General features: G+C 46.1%; 1 protein-coding gene across 1 annotated transcript; it reads right to left on the bottom strand.

The window, feature by feature from the left end:
* Positions 1-16,840: 16,840 nt before the first annotated feature.
* Positions 16,841-17,620, bottom strand: LOC135391606 (uncharacterized). Its single transcript, XM_064621921.1, has one exon. The coding sequence runs from the start codon at positions 17,618-17,620 to the stop codon at positions 16,841-16,843; it is 780 nt and encodes a 259-aa protein (XP_064477991.1).
* Positions 17,621-18,787: the final 1,167 nt, after the last annotated feature.

The raw sequence follows: 18,787 nt of genomic DNA on the forward strand, positions 1-18,787 counted from the left end.
GATCTGTGTTGGCAACAATAAGAACGGCCACGTCGCCCTGCGGTGAAGTCCGTGATAGGATACAGAAGTCGTCTGCTTTCGCTCGCGCTAGTGTACCGGCGTGAGCAGACGTTCAGAAGTGACTGGGGACTGCGGCAACGCTCGCACATTTTCATTCAGTTCTCAGTCGAAAAACGCACATTCTAAGAAGTGGCGCACATGGTGGTTTAGAACAACTATGATGGTTCTCAGAGACAAGTTAAGAGTCGCAGGACAACCCAACCCACAATCACAACACTGAAGTCGCGGCGACATACCCTGCCTCAAGAAAACGCAATCAGTTCGCTGATAAATGCTATCGCATTTAATGCCGCATTTAATAACTGCGATGCTTACCGGTTACCGGTCGGGGGCTCTACCAGATCCTCTAAGCTAACAAGCCTCCCCAATGACTTCTAAGGTTGCGCCATCTTAAGGGACAAACTGCAACCGTTCAACAGATGTCGCTTGCGTCGCCCCGTAGTATGAATGTGTGTGTGTGTGGGAGTGAGAAAACACATACAGTCAACCTTCGATTTATGAACCTTCGATTTATGAATTCCCTCGTTTTATGAACACGAGCACAGGGAAGCAAACTATTTACATTCATTTTTTCCTCGTTCTATGAGCCTCGATATCCGAATAATGAATGGAATTTCTGGGAACCAACTAGGAGTTAACCAGCGTTTTTTCCCTCAATTTATGAACGGATCATTCCGAAGTCAACAGAAACCTTTAAAGGGATTATTTCTTTGTCTTATGAATGATGCCTGAACGGACAAAACGTTTTCCAGTTATTGCACCCTCGGTTCTTAACCCCTCGAAATCCGAATAACGAACGGGTTTTCCGGAGTCGCACAAGAAGCGACCAGTTGTTCCTGACCTCAATTGATGAATAAGGTGGTCGCTGTCACCCGGCGATTAATAAACGGAGGTTAAAAATCCCGCAGGAAATCCGAGACCAGTCGAGTGCGAATGTGGTGACATCTCTTCTTTCCAAGATTGACACAACGGAATGCATGGTCCAAAGAAATTAAAGCAAATATTAAAGCCCAAAAATCCAAAAACATTACAATCCAAAGCAACATTAAACAATTTAGTATTGCATAATAAACAGGGCGTGAATGCGCTAACGTCTGTTCTTTGTGAGGTTGATACAGCAGAAGGCATGGTCGAAAACAACATCACACAATATATTGCATTATAAACACAATCCCAACTCGGAAATACTGTTCGATTTGCTCGATTTTCGATTTATGAATCCCTCGATTTATGAACGATTTTTCGGGAAACTGAGGGTGTTCATAAATCGAGGGTTGACTGTACCAGGAATGGTCAGTATTTAATACATTGTAATTAAGATACTATTTAAAATATAATTACATGTATTTATATTTTGTATTTAAATACAGACTGGAAAAAAATGTATTTATAATTATATTTAAATACCAATTTTCGGTATTTATTCTTGTAAATACTTTATAAGTACTCCTAAATACGGAATATACTGACTCATATCCTGAAACTGCCCTGCATTTGACCTTTCGGGAAGAAGAGCGACTTTGGGAAGCAGTTATACCACGTTTGTGTGAGCATGCGCATGCTACAACCATTTTAGATGGAGAGTTTTCACTGTTGTTGCGGATAACAGTCGCGAGTACCCGATTTTCCATGTTGCACGAAGCGGATTCATCAAATTTAGTACAAGCCTTTGTTCATCGGTGCCTGTGGAGATGCTGCTCTCCTTTGCGAATCGGATTGTACGGCCGAACAGAAGGTGCCTAAAAGATGCAGACTTCGAGAAACTTGTAACATTAAAATTGCCACGATAATCTAAGAAATAAATGTTATTGTTGCTTGGTCATCTGTTGTTATGATCATCGTTATTTCTGTAATTGCAGATGCCATCTTCCTCACAATATTTATGGTAGTAGCTACCGTATTTAAATACTGTATTTATATTTTGTATTCAAATACTCATATTGAAAAGTATTTATGAAGAGCATTTAAATACCCATTCCAACAAAGTATTTCGTATTTATATTTAAATACTAAAAAATGTATTTATGCCCATCCCTGCCGGATACTTACCGGTAAAGTGGAGCAGTACTGCGGTGACGTGCTTACATGTTTGAGACTGTCCCGCAGTAGACGAGCAGAAGGTTTTGACTATATGAAGCAGTCCGCTACTACTTTTAGTCGAGAAAACAGCTTCAGTGGTGTGCGGCTGTTCATATACCGGGTGTTTCACGAACGTCCCCCAGCTGAATAATTCGTGAACAGGTGGCGCTAGCGAAGAAATTTCTTTTTGGTAAAGATCCTTGGGACATCGGCCATGAACTGAGTAGTGAGCGGCTCATTTGCGTACGCTCACTAATTAAATAAACATCCTAACTTTTAAATTTTATTTCGCACGCTTACAGAACCTGTGTTTTATGCATCGGGACCTTCAGCGAAAAATATTCCAAGAAAAACACACACACACACACACACACACAAAAACGCGTCGACTCTTAGTGATTTTTCCGAGTAATTAATTGGTTTCGGTTCACATATTTATTGCGCGGAGCAATGCACCAATGCGCTCTTTGGATCAGCTATCCAGCAGTCAATTTCGTGTTCATCAGCCTGGTTGACACACGAGGGTAACGGAAGATAAGGAACAGCCGCAAGACCGCAGGAGACGCTTTGGTGTTCCTTATCCTTCTCTATACTCTTAAAAATGAACTTCACCACATAGCACCATCCTAGCCAACCATAATCCCGGATGACAATGTTCTCTTCCTTGACAATGTTCCTCTTCCTTCTCTTCCTTGTGATGTTCTCTTCCTTCTGATGAATGTTCTCTTCCAATGTTCTCTTCCTTCTCTTCCTCAATGTCCTCTTCCTTCTGATTTGATGCATATGGGAGGCGTACGCCTTTTTCTTTTTTTGTACCAATTATGCCGTACGTAGGGATGCCACGCCTCCCATTTTTAACAAATCGGGCGAGAACGTTAATTCGGGTGCATGGTTGGCTAGAAGCGTGCTATGTGGTGTAGTTAATTGTTTCAGACATATGTCGGCACAGTTCCCTTAGAAGTCGGCCCAGGACGGACATTCCCCCAGGGCGTTAGTCATGACGTTGCCCACCTCTGTGAGGCCGACAACTGCGAGCCCTTTCAACAGCACCACCACCACCACCTAATTGTTAAGAGTGTACCCCACTAGTTGATAGCGCTCGCGGCGCATTCGTAATCCTCCATGATAAGAGCACGCTATCTCACCTACGGAACGACAGAACTGCCAGCGCTGTTTATCAGTCGCTTTGAGAAGGAATACCAAAGCGTCTTTTGCGCCTGTTCCTAATCTTCGGCGGCCCCGTGCATCCAAGGAGCGCACTGGTGCACTGCTCCGCACAAGAAATATGTAAACCGAAACCGATTAATTACTCGTAAAAATCACTAAGTGTCGACGCGTTTTTTTTTCTTGCGATATTTTTCGCTGAAGGTCCCGATACGTAAAACAGAGGTTCCGTAAGCGTGCGAAGTAAAATTTAAAAGTCGGGATGTTTAATTAGTGAGCGTATGCAAATGAGCCGCTCATTACTCAGTTCATGGCCGATGTCCCAAGGATCTTTACCAAAAACAAATTTCTTCGATGGCACCACCTGTTCACAAATTATTCAGCCTAGGGATTTTCGTGAAACACCCTGTATAGCGCAGGTACGCAGGCAAAGTCCAATAACTTTAAGCTCATTGGCATCTCTTTGAGTGATACCGGCAAGTATAAGATATTTCGCTGCGAGCACACGTTCATCCTAGACGAAACAGGGCGATTCGTGGGTGCAGTTAAGCAAATTCATTATCGTGGACAGGGTAAGCACAGAGTTAGACCCGTTTTCAGACGCCATTTTCAACAGAGCCATTTATAGGGAGAGTTTGGCTATTCTGTGATCTTTTGCCGCCTCAAGGGCGGAGCCTATTTTGACGTCAGAGTCGTCGTTGCGCCGCCCAAAAAGCCTGAATCCAAGCCGAATTCCTTTATCAGCCATCTAGTCCGCGCCATATTGATGCTGTCCGCCAGCTGGTCGACAGCTTCGTGGTCACGCTGTATGTAATCTACAGAAATAACTGGCTTATGACCCTCAGGCTCCAGTGATAAGGGGGCTTTGTTGCCAAACAGAAAGACTTCAAGGACGAAAGGTTTTCGAAGCAAGAAGTACGCACGTGTCTTCTCTCCTTGGATTGTAAACAACGATCAGCATCAATATGGCGTGGGCGACCGGTTGACGACTGGATAACAATAGAGCGCCACGAGGGCGGTCGTTCAGCCGTGACGCCGCATGACGCGCTTTAAGTTAGGCTCCTCCTAATGGCCAAACTCTCTCTATAAATGGCTCTGATTTTCAAAAGGTAGCAGCGTCCCAGCGGTTGTTGGTGTCGCGAATAAAGAATAATTGAAAATCATGTAAATCTGCCTTTTACTAACTGCAAGAAGTGCAATGAACTAAAGCGTATTGCGCTGACCTGAGGAACAGACTATGACTGCTGTACATGAAACCATTTAATAGTTACGTGGTGGTGGCGGTTTTGATGGAACTGCTGGCCGTAGGCGGGCACGCTCACAGACCTGATTTAAGCAAGTAGAGACCAATCCCCTGAAAGCATTACACATTGGTTCACACAGATACCAGTATACTTAATGAGCTAAAGGACAAAAAAATACGAAGAGAGAAAGTTAACGGTGTCAAAGAACGTCTCGTCTTTGTCTTTCTTCCTTTCCCTGTCTTGGGGGGGGGGGGGGGGGTTATGTTTATTAAGAAAAAAAGAGGTCTCGGGTTTTACCTCTTGGTTATGGACTTGTATCCTCCGAGGGGACCAAATGTCTCCATTATTATGTTAGAGGGGCTTCTGTTGTAACTAATGTTTTGATATTGTGTCATGATATACTGTAAACGTATTGTCATTCCCTATATACTACTTTTCGGAAATTTCGCGACCGCAAAAAAATCGCGAAAAATAGTATTTGCGAACACAGCATGACGTTTATTCGGCGGAAGGAAAGAGCCCCGGAATCGCGAATAAAAATAAGTTTACAGTATTCAACTTAAGGTTTTCCTGGCTTGAGTAGCTGTGAATAATACTTTCGTAGCCCTGCACCAAATGATAAATACTTCTTTTAGCCTTACTGCCGACTAGGTCGAACTCTTCAATGCATTTAGCCTTCTATAAGAGATTTGTTTTCTGCGGAAAAAAGACATGCGGAGATGGCGTTAGGGCGACTACTCCATGTGGTTAGGATAACTTCTGCTTTCTACACTTGCCTCTTTTGATAGTTGCTTTGAATCAAGGCCAATAATGGCGCAATATCCTGTGCATGTCAAAATAATATTTTTTCCCTACTTATTTGTCCTTTCCAGCGGGGAATTCTATTGATGCGCGTGACGACAAGGGGAAGGCCGGTGAGTATTACAGTCTGGACATTCAATTTTGTTATTTCTTGATTTATCACGTTCGAATGTAATTTCACTTACAAGCTTATTGCTACGGCATAATGATACTGTGCCAGTAACAGTATACTTACAATATATTGAACGAATGGTTAATTGAACCTATGTATGCAATTGTATGTGCTATAAGGGGATAAGTCGAAAAATCCTAAACTCGGAAAACTTCAAGGCAATATTTGGTAAAGTAATTGCAGCAGGGTTTCCCCAAATAACACAAATGCGAAATGTGTAACGTGTATGTATGTGACTACTATTCATGCATATCCTGTTAGCATCTCTCTTAGGTGTGTGACTGAGCAGAAATTCAACAACATTCAGGCGGATGACATATTCCTTTTTTTAATGTAACATCGCAGGCAGTTTCGCACAGGGTTTTCATGCAGGAAAAAAACAAAAAACAAAACAAAACACACACACACTTTTCAGTAGTCGAACTTTGATGGTGATGCCAGGGAGGGCGAAGCCTGGAAGCCTTTGTGCACTGCAGCAGCCAGTATGAAGCGTATCGTGCTGATAAAGAAGCACAATCCTTAAAATAAAGTCTTAGATGACCAGTATAATATGACTTAGTTTAGTACATGTTTAGTGTACTAAGTACTTAGTTTAGTATATGAATTAGTACACACGTTTTTTCGATTACAACGCTCAGTAGCACTGCTGACACGGTCACGTTAGGCAGGAAGAACGTGTTTTTCGAATGGAAGTCTGAGTTCATTTCCGCATCGTACAAAATTTCAGCTACACCATTTGTATGCGTGCGTACAAAAGGGGCTTGATCTGGCTGCTGATCCCATTGACAGATATGCATGTCCCTTTTCGCACCCTCCTGTAGAGGGCCAATAAGAACGATCCAGGGTAGTTGGTATAGGTCCATGATGATGAATAGCAGCAAGAAGACAAGGACAGGGTTCCTTGATTAAACCTCAGTTGAGAGTCTGCAGTTGTCCTGTCTACTTCTACCCTGTCCTTGTCTTCTTGCTGCTATTCGTCATCATGAGGGCCAAAAAATTGCGATACGGTCCTAAATTTTCCCTGGCAGGTGCAGATGTCGTTTGCAGCAAAGATATTCAAAAAAGGGGATAAGTCGAATATCCTTATTGCATACAGAGGTTCAAGTGTTGTAGCGGCTCATTCCGTCCATAGAGTCTGAAGAAGAGCCTTCGCTCGAAACGTCACCCCCCCCCCCCCCCCCCTCCTTTCTTTGCTCCCCTCTTCGGTACACCAGTTCCCCTGTTTTTCTTTCTAGCGGCTCAATCTAATGGAAAACAACTCAGTTGAAAAAGTTCGCCTCAAAACCTCCCCACTCCATCATCACAATATATCTGTTGTTGTTTTTTTCCTATGAAAGCCCACCATAGCTCTCTCAATACCCGGCTCGAGTGTAGCACCCATTTTTAGGGTTCGCCGTTGAGGTCTGTCAGTGCGTCGATTTCGAACAAATGCAGATGTCGAGCACTACACACAGTCTCATAATTCTTGAGACGCGACATTCGTTCTGTCAGTTTTAATCAGGGGTACAGTCCTCGCTCTGATGTAATGTGTACTTACCTAAAAGATGAAACTCTTGGAATAATTTATGTTACACTCTGCTCGGGTACAAATGGAGCTGCATTTTCTCGTAATCCTTATTGTGGAGATGTACCGAATGGTATACCCATTGGAATTTCACCAGAAATGAACCTATTATCTTAAGCCTTACATTTGCACAATGTATACGTCCGTCCTAGCTATACAGGATTCATGGGCGCACTGTAAGCTAGCCATTACTGGCTGTAGACCGGCATTGTAAATGTAAAAAAAGCGGCACTAAATTATTACACGATCTCTAAGATGTACTAGAAAAGGTATTGAAACACTTTCTCGGGGATATAATTGCGCTGTCAGTCGCTCTACCAGCTGAAGCACGTGATAACTGATCCCTACGACACCCACAGTGACTTTAAATCAGCAGTGGACTTAACTGTGGCGCGTATTCCGCTGAAAATTCGTGAAAAGATTTCCGAAAGCTGAATAAAGATTACGAACACACGCATTCTTTACAGCTTTAGTGTGCGTCGTGCAAAATTTGAAAATTGCAAGAACGGAATATTTTACTTACTCGTCACATAAACAAAATACAGAAACCGACACTGAATATTTTTGTTTAAGTTTAATTTGTACAAGCTTTTGCGTGGAGGTCCACGCTTCCTCAGGCACGAAGTGAAGTGGTGACACGCATAAGTATATATAGTATAGACATATACGCGACTAAACACAATGCTGTACAAAGAAAGGGAAAGGAAATATGGTGCCACATGTCTGTGTACAATGAATTGCTGGGCAGACGGATAAGTGACCTCTAGCAGTTTAAGAACAGTAAAAGGTGTTACTGTGAGCAGAAAGGCTCGCCAACCCAGTTTCGCGGAAATGGGGGTCAGGAGTATGGGAAACGAGAGGCCCAGAATGGACAAAAGAGAAGGGTACGGATTATCTAACTGAGAGCCAGACGATGACTGAAGCATGATTCAAGAATTGTACACATATAAATATAGATGTAGAACTATTAAATTTACATAAGCTGATATAACGAGCCAGGATTATGATTCAGACCATTTGGTGTGAGACACTTGAATTGAGAAATTAAGTAGGACTCTCTATTCTTACGTTTAATGTCGGTGCGGAACCCAGCACTATAATTTTCAAATCAGTTTCAAAATCGTGATTAGGTTGACTGAAATGACAGGACAGACACAGGCGACAGGAGTTTGGCGGGCATTTAGGGTATCAAATTTGTGGCCGTAAAATCTTTTGCCGTAAGTATCGTAAGTCCCTTTCTTTGCAGAGCACTGTGTTTAGTCGCGTATATGTCTATATTATATATATACTTATGCGTGTCACCACTTCACTTTGTACCTGAGCAAGCGTGGACCTCCACGCGAAAGCTTGTACGAATTAAACTTAAGAAAAAAATCTTCAGTGTCGGTTTCTGTATTTTGTTTATGTGATCTACAGGACCTGACTCCCCTCTTCGTATACGCTCCTGGTACTTACTCGTCACTGAAACACGTCCTGTGCTGCGTGCAGCTTGCCGTACTTTCCATGATAATGAAAGCTTCTTCAGTTAGTGGTTGCTCGTGCCGCTAACTAACAGCAGAAAAATGGCTCACCTGCTCTGTTTGGTTTTCTTTAAGTAGCGAGTGTGACAACTGACTCGTGTGACAACTCTCCCCCCTCTCCCCTATCGTGTTCAGTGGACTTGATGCAAATGATAGGTCAGTCATTCTCATATGTATGTTGTTACTGGAATACCGAACGTCCCACACGTAATCACGTGACAGCTGTGTAACCAGTGGCGTCACTATGGTATGCGTCACCCCCTTACTATAATGAACTCCTTTCCATACGCGACATACAACAATATCGTACCACAGGCAGAAAAGAAGGTCACGTGCTCGTAGAGGGCTACACATGTCGCCGCAGAGAAAGAGAAGTACTGCTGCGGCACATCGCCCCCTACTGTCGCGTCACCCAGTGCGGACAACACACCCCGCACCCCCCACTAGTGACATCACTGTGTGTAAGAATGGTTTCGACGCTGGTGATTTGCATTGAAAGAGTGCGTCAGTCAGACATCTATATTCTACCAGTCAGTGTTGGCAGGTTCCCGCGCGCGACTGTGCATTTTGTGGTCAGATAACATTTCTTTACAGTAGTTTATTTTCGGGGATTTCCTCGACCTCGACCTCGAGGTTTGGCAATGTTCCTAGTGACCTCTCATGTAGCGCTCCATGCACTTTTTTTCACAACGCTTCTGCGCATGCTCTGTGACCCTGACGGCACCGAAGAGGGTTCCCTACATATTCAATAACGCACCCTCTGTGCTTTGGCGCGCGCCGATCGTGTTTCGTTGGAGAGCCGCAAGGATACGACGCGACTGTCGAAAAGGTTCATTAAGGGAAACTTGCTATGTGTCTAAGCGTGTAATCGTGCGAAACGCAATGACTGGATACAACTACATCTGTTTATCGGAACAAAACGAATGCTAGACTCGCTACACAATATGCGATTGATTTAACTGGTCACCAACCGAACTGTCTTTCCTCAAGTGTAAGAGCCTGTGTAAAAAACACTGGAATCACAAAGAGAACGTGAAAGTGGTCACATTTCGCTGTCCTTTGACACTGTGACCAATTAAGAGGTGTCCCCGTCTTGCGTTAGGCATAGGGACTAGTCGGACTTGTGGTAGATAAGGGAATTAAACACAGGGCGACCAACGCAGAGCTTGAGGCCTGGTAACCCGTTCTCTTCATACGACATTGATGCAGTATGGAGACAAGCAACATTAACAACGAGTTAAAAAGTCTTTCCAATGTCCTCTAACATGCAACCGGTACGTTCAATATTATCTGCAATCAGTGATTGTCACACATCGAGTTTGAGCAGACGAATCTGCACTGACTAACGCCCCTGTTCATCACAATATATGTTAGTTCCAATGTTCACAACTAGCGTTGTCTTGATGTGCGACGGAAAGTGGTGTACAAGTACTTATGGTTCGTTTATGGTCTCTTTTACCGGCAGCTGTGTCTGTGTTGAATATTAGTGTACACGTCTACACGGATGTCAATTTTACGAACCACTTCAATACTTCTAAGGAGGCAACGGATTACTTGCTGGGCTTTTTCAAGTCGGTACGTACAATATCAGTTCTTTAGCATTTTTGCCACGAGTTCTTACGTACCTTCCCAGAGGGAACAAAGCGCATCATGGGACATCCCACAGATATTGTGCTGGGAGATCGGGATATTCATGGGACATGATCATTTTGACTATATTTGTCTACAGGACATCCTGTGGGCATCCAGGTGACCGCGTTTGTTGAATTTTGTGGATATCATGTAATAATCCTTACGGGTACAACGTGGATGTCTACGAGACTTATGTGGAACATGTATAGAATGATTGCTTGATTTGTGATTTTCAGTAGGCGAATGCAAATTTTCAACGGTTTCGGTTTTAAAATGCATTACCATCAAAGGTGCATTACATGATCAAAATGTTTAAATGTTAATTGTTCGTTTCTTGCATTGCCTATAACGCACAACAGCGCTGCGTTTTACGTTGCGGCGTTACGGCGTTAAGTAAAAAAAAAAGAAGAAATATATAAATGCTTCCTGGACCACTGAGTCTAAAAAGCTCACTTCGTAAACCACCAGTGGCATTTCCTCCGAAAGAGAAGACAGACACTATATTCCTTCTTTCGTGACCTTCGGCAAATTGGAGAGTTCTGCTCGCGTGTGAGGCAAAAGGAAGGGTGACGTGCCTACGATTAGTTGAATTACGTACACAAACAGCACGGAAGTGAGGAGTTGCTTGGATTATCAACTCACTATCAATATAATATCTGTGTTTCTGACTGATTTTACTGTTTTTGTTGTGAGACATTTGGTAAGTCTGCCAAAAGTTCTCACGCAGTGCTACACTAACATGTTTTCTCTCTCTCTCTCTCTCGAGAAATCCTCCCTGTGACATCCCATCCTGAACTTCATTCGCACAATCCTCAATATCACCGCGAGAGATATCCCACTGACATCCATTTCTGGATGAGCACATTGTGATCTATTTCGCATGTCCACAGGAGATAGCGTTCCCTCTGGGTAACTTTACAGTTTCTACTGTCGATTGGGAGATGGATCGTCGTGTCTTCGATGTTTACTGGAAGTTCTACGTTAATCTATCGAGTAGTAAATATTTTTCGAATTCCTATTTCAATGAAGCGAGAATACCTACATAAAGGTACCCACAACGCGTATGTATCGCAGAACAGACGCCTTCTTAAAATGACTCTCGCTTCCGGAAACGTTTGCATGAGACCGATACGGTATTGTTCGACACCGCTTCCCAGTCAACTTGGCCAAGTTCCTATTCCGAAAACAGTTTATATATTAAAACAACGAGTTTTAAAAATTTGCAGTCTCCCTGCAGCTAAGTAAGCCCCAGCGATAGTGACATCATGATGACGCCACTTGAACAAAGAGTACTCAACGTAGCTTTCTCCCCTTGAGCTTGACGAAAGACAACGGTGATTCTCAAAATCCGGAAATACGTAACATTACTAGATCTGCGGTTGCACATACGCATATGTCTGTATATTCTTAAGGCACACTAGCCTGCGTTATTACTAATTAGAAACAAGGAGACATCATTGAAAATCGTCGCAGAGTTTATTTATAGAAGAAAACCTGTAAAGAAGAAGCTGTACATTTAGCTATATTTTCATGGTCTTGTGTTCCGAATCAAACCGGCCTCGGTGGCTCAGTCGGTAGCGTGTTCGCCTTCTGATCCCGAGATCGTGGGTTCAAACCCGGCCGAGGACGCCTTGTTGTGTGATAAGGGTTTGTGATTACGGCTTGTTGGCCTTGGTTTCCACTAGGGGTCGGTGAGAGCAGTAGTGTATATAAGCGTGTGTCTGTTCCATTCAATGTTTATTTGTCAGTCCGTGCTTGGTGTGGTGTCGTCATTTAGTGTCCCCTGCACTGGGGTTTTATCGCTTTTAACCTAGCCCGGTTTTTATCGCTTCTTAACCTAGGGATATGCTGCCCTCCTTTCGTGCAGTCAGTGACAGCAAGTCACACGAGCAAACCCGTTGCTCCGTCCATTGTGACCAGACTTGTTTCCCCGTATTTGCTTGGTGTTGCGACCCTTGTGGTATCGCCGAAAACGAAATCTAGAAGACGGAGGTTAAGAAATTCAAGGACTAAGAAATCTGCGCGTAAGACTAAAGCTTTCGGTGCTCGAAGCCCATCTCGCATATTGCCAGTATGATGGCCGCGACAAGTCCTTCACAAAAGTGTCGCGGGACGGTGGCAATGGCTTGTGACCGTAGCATAGGATGGATAAGTTTTGCATTTCGTGCAGCCAAAACGTCAGCAAAACAGTTAAAACCCCTATTTACAGCGTTGTTCTTGGGAATGGAACTGGTTTATTCTCTCTGGGTTTGCACTTTCAGTGCTACAAATTAAAAAGAAAACTGACAATTTGCCGTGCGTGTAACGCCACTTTTACTGCCTAAATCGGGATTTTGAAGGCCTCTTGTAGGCACCTAAAACATCGTTTTTTCGCGTGTAAAAATCCGGGCCGTAATTATAAGGTGCAGGAGTCCAAATGAGTAGCAAAACTGTTCAACTCACCTTCGCACAGCGGAGCCCGGCTGGCCATTACGTCAAGCGGACCGACTGGCAGTCGTACAGAGTCATCATTGAAGATGCTGTCCCCGGTTCCACGCCCACAAGCGGAAGCGCTTTCACCCGGACTATGATTACCGCTGTGCACTCCGCCACACGAGTAGCTCGGATTCTCTTGAAGTTTGTTGCTCTTGACGCGGAGTACGAGAGGTTGCGAGCCATACACCGTCGCGCTGAACGCCGTGCCCGGCGTACTCACCTACCCGCCGACAAGTCCGAAGCGCGGCGCATACAGAAGGCAATACATAGACATCTCTGCAAGCTGTCATGCTCCCACTGGCGGAGCTTCGCCACCTCTCTCTCTCTCCCCGCACACCACTCTCAAGAATATGGACAGTGCTCAGAGGACTCTACGGACCCGTCACTCAGCACCGGCCGTTCCGCTCTTTCTCGCTTGCCACCGGCCGGCCGGAGTTAGAGATTGCGGAAGAATACTGCGGCCGTCTGACCGCTGCATCTGTCGGAGCACTGGCTGCAGCCAGCGACATCTCCGCGGTTCTGGAGGCCTCTGCATAACCTGCCCTGGATGTGCCTTTCTCGTTTGCGGAGCTGGAACTGGCACTAACGAACTCGCCCGTGCATACGTCTCCTGGTGCGGACCAAGTTTGTTACAAGGCTCTCAGAAACCTGCCGCTGTGTGGGCGCCGGTCACTACTCGCAATCTTCAACGCATCCTGGTTCTCAGGCTCCCTTGCAATGGAGTGGAAGCAGGCAATGGTGATCACCGTTCTCAAACCCAGAATGTCACTGCACAACATGGACTCGTTCAGACCGATTGCCCTCACCAGCTGCGTCGGGAAAACCCTTGAGCGAATGGTCTTCTGACGCATGAACTGAAAGCACAGGGTACTTCTCGGAAACACTGGCTGGTTTAAGACAGGGAAGATCTGCCATAGATAACGTCGTCGACCTCGTCTCCCGTACTCAACAAGCTCAATCCGATGGCAGGCTTACCGCAGCGGTATTCCTGGATGTCATGAAGGCTTACGACAGCGTGCTGCACAGTGCTGTCGAGGTGACGCTGCTCTTGCGTTGCTCTTGCTGGCGTGGGCGGTCGCATGCTCCTCTGGATCCAGGACTTCCTCTCGTCACGGTCCCTCTTTGTTTCACTTCTGATGGTGACACCCGACCCTTCTCCGTCTGCCGCGGGGTCCCACAAGGTAGTGTGCTTACAAGAAGACCCTCCGCATCTACACAAGGTACCTGACACGTCACCGGCACCACTACTTGGCAGGTATCTCCATGGAGTGCCCATTCTCCGCTTTCGGGTCCTGCGTTCTGCGGCTGAGGACGTCTATACCCTTGCCCTCCAACATGCCGTCCCACCCCCCTCCCATGTGGACCCTCGCTACTCCTCCCGTGTACTCCAGCATCCTTGGCGCCTTCAAAAAAGGCGACCACCCTCCAGTCGCTTTGCTTCAACTCGTGCTGGAACACCTTAGTCACGTGCACTCCCGAAGAGTAGCGGTCTACACGGACGCGTCGGTCTCCGCGGGCCTCCTCTGAAAATTACTAACTAGCGCTCAAGCTTCCTAACGAGACATCCTCCACCGAAGCAGAGCTCGCCGCCATCAATGAAGCCCTGAAACTTATATCAACGAGGCCCCAAAACAACTGGACTGTGTTTACGGACAGCAAGGCGGCCTTGCAAATATTATCTTCTCCTTGCTCCAAGATCGTCACAGACATATTCTCTCTAGCCCTCACGACATACAGCCATCTCACCGCCTCCGGCCACAGCGTGTGGCTTGAATGGGTCCCCAGCCACATCGGCCTGCCGGGAAATACCCGCGCTGACGCTACGGCGAGAGGTGCGCACGGGGCAGCTGCCACCACTATGACTACCATCATTCCTCTAACTCCATCGGCCTGCCTGATACAGATCCACCGCCAGACGTCTCGCAGCACCCTCGCGTTTAGCTCAAACGCTGTAGCGGCAAACACGTTCCTCCACTCCATCGACCCGAGGATGGAACTCACCCTCTCCCAGAGGCTGTCGCGACAGGAGGAGTCGATCCTCCATAGCCTACACCTTGATGTTGCCCTGACCCCGCTGCTCCTTTCTAAGATGGATAGACGGACGTTCGCGATGTGTCCCTGCATTTCTGCAGTCGCCGACATATGCCATCTTTTGTTGCACTGCAAGCGGTACGCCGGCCCCCTAGCGGTTCTCGCCTCAACTCTCACTTCCCTAGGCCACAGGGAACTTTCCCTGGCGACGCTGCTGGGACCTGTCCGGCACTCCAGACAGTGGGCAGTCACCCGAGCCTTCCTGCGCTACCTGAAGGACACTGCGCTGCTCAGCAGCCTTTGAGCCACCCCATCGTCCCCCGACACTTTTGCTTTTTCCTTTTTGCTTCTGTTTTCTCTTTTGGGAATAGCAAGTCGACCTCGGCCTGTCTGACCTTTTCCCCTTTCCTTTTTTCTTCTTCTTCAATAAACATATCCCCCCCTCACCTTCGTTTGTGTTTTCGTATACTCATAACAAAGGAAGCTGTAAGTGGCTCGGCTTGCCGCTGTGTACTCAATTACTCCGTACCTCATGAGCACAAAGGCTGCAGTACAATCCTATTTTTCGAAAGTACACGCTGGTTCGCTGTTTCTCATCGAAAAAAAAGAAAGAAGAACGGATGAATTCGTCTTCGAAATAGCATCTGTGCCGAACAAAACCTCGACAAGCAGACACCATGTTGTATTCCCGTCTGACGAGATGTGGTGACGTCAAGGACCTATGGAGAGGCCTTCTGTACTTAGGTGACGTTGGACGAGTCCGCTGCCCCTGCGCGTTCTCTTCGAAAGAAATTTTCTCGGCAAATTCGCTCTTCCCAAATGAAATATTTTGCATGATGGTTTCTGAAGGTAGTATGCTCATATGCCGCAGTAAGACAATATATGTTCCAAGTGCCTTCCATGCTCCTTTAAGTTTATTTTTCGGTGTCAGGAAGAGCATCATGAGACGTCCTGAAACCGGGCGGACGGCAACCACTTGTGTCACCCCAAACAATTGTGCACGTCTATGTCAGCAGGACCACTTGTTCAACCACTGGTTGTATAATATCTGGGGTAAAATGCACACATTTGCTCCCGCTCGTGCAAAAAATGTCGGTCGTTGTTCGATATGCGAATTATCACATTAATGAGGAGGATTTTATATTATACGACGATGTTCTCGTAGAAAAGTCTATGTTTCCATCTTTTAACAATTTGTGAATATAGGATTTACGTGTGCAGAGGATGTTCCTGGGCAAAATGGTCATGGAGGATGCGAGTTTAACGGGTTTTACATAAACTGGGTCCGAATGTATACATGAAAAAAAAAACGGACAGTGTTGCGCTCCACAGCTGTTTCTTACTGTAACTGCCTTGTAATTATCGGCGCGTTAGGTTTACGCGTAGCTGGTTTTCACATTGTATATTCGCACGTATGATATATTCTCCAAAAACTTTTCCAGGTGTTCCTGCGGTTGCGAACTGCGAGCCCAGACCTGAAAATGTATTTACGGAACATAACTCTCCTAAACGTAAGTGGACTAGGCCAGGTTTCAACACTATCGATGAACATTTCATAGGATATCAAAGATTTCTCAACAACAAAAGCATGAGCTTGGAGGAATACTCTCGACAGAACGACATATTCACGGCTGTTTTTGTGTCGACCCTTGAAAGCGCTGTCCGTCGTCGTCTCTTTGCGTTCCCATCATGTCAGGCTTCGTGTCCAAGCTTAGGTCTTCTTCCTCAATAACGTCGTTCCTCAGCTTGATCGCGTACACGATATGTTTTCTATATCTATAACTGAAGTTAAAAGAGATAATCAAAAGCCTCCATAAATCTTCCGCCTTTGGTGACCCCAGTTTAAATAAAGTACAAAATACTCAAAACTGAAGGTAATTTAAGTAGAGTACTTGTAGGGAGAAGACAACCAGAAGAGGTGCAACGTTTTAATGCCGACAAATCGGCCGACCAAGAACGCGACTTGGCATCGAATGAAACAAAAGAAATTCAAAACACGCGGAATCACCTTGCGGCTTGTGACTTGCGCGCTTCCTAGTCGTCTTACAGATTTCTTACAGCGCTCCGGGCGGCAGATGAACGAAGTCGTGTCGATGGCCTAGAGTTCCAGCTTGTTCAGCAGCTGAACTGGCCTACGAATGACAGCTTCATCAGGAAGCTGTATCTTACAAACGCGGATCACCCCGACGCCACCGGGATAGGTTTCAATAAACCGGCCTAGAGCCCAAAGAAGCCTTGATTGAAACCTTGAAGGTACAAGCACTAGCTCCCCTGTTCGAAACGGAACGACTGCCCTGTACTGGGGACGATTGCCGCTATGTAGCTCGGAGATGTATTCCCGGCTCCACCGAGTCCAAAGCTGTGCGAGCATCTCTTCTCGCTTGCAGTTCCTCTCGAGTAAAGTCGAGTGTGTCTCTTCCGGATCGTCTTGGTCATGATCAACTTGCGGTAAGGCAGTCAGCCGCTTCCCCACAAGAAAGTGAGACGGAGAGAGTGCAGAGAAGTGTCTGGAATCGTCTGACATGTAAGTCAGCGGTCTTGAGTTAACGATAGCCTCTACCTCGATCAAGATGGTTATCAGGCTTTCCAAAGTGAGGCTGCTGCGTCCGAGAGCTTTCGGGAGGGAGTCTTTCACAGTCCTGACGAGTCTCTCCCAAAATCCTCCCCACCAGGCGGCGCGCTCAGCAATTAAATGCCAGGTGATGTTGTGGTTGTCACAATATCGCTCGAAAGGTTCGCCATTGATGATACTAGAGATATCTCGTAGGAAACGGGAGGCCCGCTTAAAGGTGCTGAAGTTGTCGAAATATATCTTGGATGGCACAGACCTGCGAGAGATGAATCTTCTGAAGGCCTGCATGAAACTCTCAATATTCATTGACGTGGTGAGTTCAAGGTGTACAGCAAGAGCAGCATTCCGGGACACCCCCCTCTGAAACCCGGCTTGATCTGATAGCAGAGGACTACACAAAGAAGCTAAGTTTACAGGGTTGTGCGTGACTACATGAGGAGGAACAGATTTGGGCTGGGAGAGGAGGACATATCTGAGGCGAACAATTCCCTTTTCGCGCCCTGACCTGATAACAACGCCGATAACACGCCCGGGAGCTTTCGCGTAAGATAAAGAATAAGACGTGATGTACAACTGTGGGAACGAGCATGAAGGCTGGTTTACACTGCCACGTGCGCGCTTACGGGCTACGGGTTGCGCTCACGTAGTACCCATCTTGTCCGGCTGCGTTCCTCCATCGTTCACATTACTACGTTTCTCCGGCGCTCCGTTCCTCCAATGAGGAGCGGCCTCCTAGAGCGCCATCCTTCCGAAGAAAAGTGAAATGGAGCCACAGAGTAGCATGGCATCTTTGCAAGGAGACGCGCGAGACAAAACGCATGCGCGGCATCCGAACTTTTCTGCCATCCTATTGGCCAGTGCGCTTACGGTTACGGAGCTTGCGCGAGAAAAGTTGAAGTTGCCTAAACTCCTTGCGGAAACGATCTTGCGGGCGCCTTCTCTTCGTCGTCATGGCAACCCCCACCGTAAGCGCCTGTAACCCGTAGCCGCAAGCGTAAACGTGACAGTGTGAACCAGCCTTGAGACTTTCCAGATATCGGGAGATTGTCGGATGAAATTGGCAAGTTGGCACCTGTGATAGCCTTCTGGACGACAAATTGATTAAATGCGAGTTCTAAGGGTGCAGCAAGGACAACAGCTGCGGTCTGCAGACGATACACAGACTACGTAATTTTATGATGATACCGTCAGTATCAAGCTGGTATCAAGAGTTATTACGAGCTAAAATAGAGGGAACTGACAATTTGGCGCCAGTGAGTGCCACTTGGGCGATGATTTGGCGAAATGTCTGAAGTAAATGGATTGGGCTGGTTGGTGTAAATCCACAAGCGACCAAAGAACAAATACGAAACAACAACAGAGCGTCTTGTGTGTGATCTTGTCTCCTGTTTGTTCTTTGGTCGTTTGAAAATTAACGAATCGACCAAACGCTACTTCGCAGGCTGTAGCAAGGGAAACAGGTATGGGCCGCGG

This window comes from Ornithodoros turicata, chromosome 1 (genome assembly GCF_037126465.1).
Source record: "Ornithodoros turicata isolate Travis chromosome 1, ASM3712646v1, whole genome shotgun sequence".
Classification (NCBI taxonomy): Eukaryota; Metazoa; Arthropoda; class Arachnida; order Ixodida; family Argasidae; genus Ornithodoros; species Ornithodoros turicata.

Coding starts and splice junctions, on each gene's coding strand:
- LOC135391606 (XM_064621921.1), bottom strand. CDS start 17,620: ATGAATATTGAGAGTTTCATGCAGGCCTTCAGAAGATTCATCTCTCGC.